At 36.9% G+C, this 3,304-nt stretch overlaps 1 protein-coding gene across 1 annotated transcript; it reads right to left on the reverse strand.

The window, feature by feature from the left end:
• Positions 1–390: 390 nt before the first annotated feature.
• On the reverse strand, positions 391–1,213 carry LOC143187758 (uncharacterized). The gene is made up of 4 exons (XM_076391975.1): positions 1,105–1,213; positions 946–1,036; positions 631–901; positions 391–494 (listed from the first exon to the last, which is right to left on the reverse strand). Exons 1-4 carry the CDS (start codon positions 1,211–1,213, stop codon positions 486–488), a joined length of 480 nt encoding a protein of 159 aa, XP_076248090.1. The 3' UTR covers positions 391–485.
• Between the last annotated feature and the right edge of the window lie 2,091 nt (positions 1,214–3,304).

Consider the following 3,304-nt stretch of genomic DNA (forward strand, 5'->3'; position numbering starts at 1 on the left):
TCACCATGAGAGGACCATGTTGTAGAAACTCATCAATCGTTAGAAACGCTTGTCTATTGCTACATCCGTAATAAGCCTTAGAAAAATGGATATACGTGTTATACAAAAGAGCATATTTATTTCTGTTGAAATCAGTGTTTAGATCGTCATATGGATAGAATTCTGAATTGAGATAAATTTTCACGTTCGATAGCTTACCGTTATCAAACTCTGTAGCATTTTCACTCATTACATTTTTTTTACCAGTTTGCAAAGCAAAAATTACATATCGCGTCTTTTCCAATTGTGTAGCCGTTTTAACAGACCAAGAATGCTTAGTCGTGTTTGTAACAGAGGATACTCATACAGATCCCACGAACGAAAACACATGCTCAGATTTCGTCCACTTTTTAAAACACGTAGTAATGATAGTTTAGTAATATCATTCAATATCACATGTGGTAAGCGCCATTGTACTTTAAATAATTCGATTTCTGGTTCTAGCATTAAAGATCCTACAAGACAATTGTTATCATTGCGTGATCGTATTAAAATGAACTCGTGACGAGCATTAATTACTATGTGTTTATAATCTTCACAAAATCCGAATAAAATTTTTAGTAGTAGGCAAAAATTGAAATGGTATTTTACATTCTTCTCATCGTTCCATCTAATGTTCCATCCAGCATTCTTCATAATTTTATCTTCATCGCATGTAAATGATATGTAGTTCTTAAGTGTGCTAGTTATTCCAACGTTTCTATTGTAATCAATTTCCACACCATTCAGTTCGTATCGAATTTCGTCAAGCATGAATGCTATGCAATTATTTCCCAACTTTATAATTGATTCATCATTTCGATGTTTTATCACCACCTTGCCTTCCACGTTTAGAAAACTCTCACATGTAATGCGTATAGATCTTGTTGTTGTATAGCTATTCTAATCTCATCGTCATATCCAAACGTCGAGTTAGCATACGGATTATATGTATGAGTTACAAGCTTGACGAAACGATCGTCGAACATGGGTTGTTCAGCAATATTTAAAATATTCACTGTTTTTTAGTAATTATGCACAATGAATCCCAATGATTCGAAAAATGCGATATTCACTGCACTTAGCTTCTCTTTTTTTTCCTTTCAATGTATTTAGGGGAAGCCTTAATGTCGTATGCAGTCTTATTTGTAAAGGAAAACGTTTTTTGATGCCGTGTTTCGTTGAATACAAACATCTGATTTACATGTTAGCGTCAACGTACTTTTAAGAGAGAATTTGAGAAGGATGGCCAGATGATGACTGGTTTTTGATGGATTTATGATAGGGTCTTAGTTTACGTGTGGCTAATTGAGGATGCATGAGACTAAACAGTCCCGTTGGCAACCGATGGCTGATGGTTACTTTGGACTTCCCAGCTACCGGGTGTTGTGTGACTGTTTAAAAGAAGAGCGAGTGTTTAGAGGAGGCAAGCGGTCCGATACCGTATTGCAAAAGAATGGGAATATTGTTCCTAAAGGATCTGGCCACGGAGTGGGGAAGGCTATGCATTTTGGTAAGAGGGCTGTGTAAATCCCACGGCACTTACCCCAGAACATTGTGCAAGGAACCAGTTTTCGGGTAGTTTTCTTGACATACATGTAGTACATGTAATACATGTATTATCGACGTCGCCGTATGTGTAACTTTACTGTAATTTCTTCTCCACGAAAATCAATTAACCAGTCTGATCTATGATGCGTATTGTTAGATCCGTAATATTCCGTGCAATGATTGGAAGGTAAACGACTTGAGCAGGCGTTTCTGATATTTCATATCCAGGTGGTACGTTTGAGGAGAATGCATGTATCGTATGTGCGCACTTATCATTGTTGTATGCGCCAGCAGTTATATTGCATTCTACTCGAATAATGTTTATATCCATGGTATTAATTGAGCTATCCGATTCATGCCGCTGATTCTGTTTCAAAGCGCGAGTGGATGAGAATCCTAACAATGAACCAATGTTGTTAGGTTTGGTAAAATTTATTCGATAAGCACACTTTATTTCTCTCTTCATAGTATTGTTATTAGCCCAAATTAATAAATTATCATAGGCATTGTTATCATCGTCATTAATGTCAAAGTCTATATCCATTTTAGATACATCTGTTTTTAAATAATTATTAGACGACGAGTAGTCTGCATAATTGCGCGATTCAGATACTTTCTTATTGCATACAACTCATATGATCCATCGGGAATCACTATTGCTTTGTCATCCTTATCAAAGTAAAATGTATTATGGAAAGAATTCACATTTGGTATCGTATTATATATTTCAAAAGCTGTTAGACCAAGCTCATAAATATCATCACTCAAATCTACAGGCAGAAATTAGCTTACCGCCAGAATGTTACTCTTACCACTTAATGTAAATGTTATCGACATGTTTCAAGAAACAGCCCAATTCATACTGAATTATGATTACAAAGATTCAACGTTTAAATTTACTATCAACCGTTTGTAGAAATTGTAGGCACAATTGTCACAATTGGCACAATACGGAGCGAGATAAACTCCTCGCCCTTCCATAGCTCGATTGTGACGTTGCATTCCTTCCAGTTGGCCTTCCGTAGCCTTTTTATTATTTATCGCCTTAGCTACCTCCGCTGCCCCACCAACTAGTGATCCCAGAACACGTAACAATGATAAAATAGGTAAAATACAACCACGTCTTGCAACTGGAAGTATCCGCTTTCTTTTTGCTCCAGTCTTATTTTTGCACTTATTTCTTGTTTTCGTTCCCATTCCAAGTTTCGTTTTAGTTTTCATAGCAGCCCAAAGTGTTGCAGCTGCAGCTTTTTCACTCAGGGTCAAATCTTTTGTAGTGATACGTTTTTGCGCTTTGTCAGCTCTATGTCTCTCACCTAGATTGTTACTATGCGAATATGCAATATCGTGCTCACGACATGCAGCATCCAAGGGATTGATGCCTGAATCAGCTCTTGATAATCGCTTCGAAAGATGAGTTCCTGGGCCACAAAATTGATATCCAGGCATATGCAACTCAATGGGAAGAGCGTTTATTGCTCGATTCAAAAACCCACTACCAGCTTTTACTTTTGCCGAAGACATTCACTACAGCTTTTAATCAGTGGTTCTGGACCATCAATATGTGTTTGCTGCCAAGGACGATTGTAGTGTTCCAAACACCGGCGATATTCTTGAGCCTCCTTATCAGCTTTTATATATTCCGGAAGCTTATCCCACAAATTGTCAATATATGTATCAAACTTGTGCAATAAAATATTCTTTGGTATATATTTCAACTGTTCAGAGGTTAAAT

Source organism: Calliopsis andreniformis, unplaced genomic scaffold, assembly GCF_051401765.1.
Source record: "Calliopsis andreniformis isolate RMS-2024a unplaced genomic scaffold, iyCalAndr_principal scaffold0227, whole genome shotgun sequence".
In the NCBI taxonomy this organism is placed as follows: domain Eukaryota; kingdom Metazoa; phylum Arthropoda; class Insecta; order Hymenoptera; family Andrenidae; genus Calliopsis; species Calliopsis andreniformis.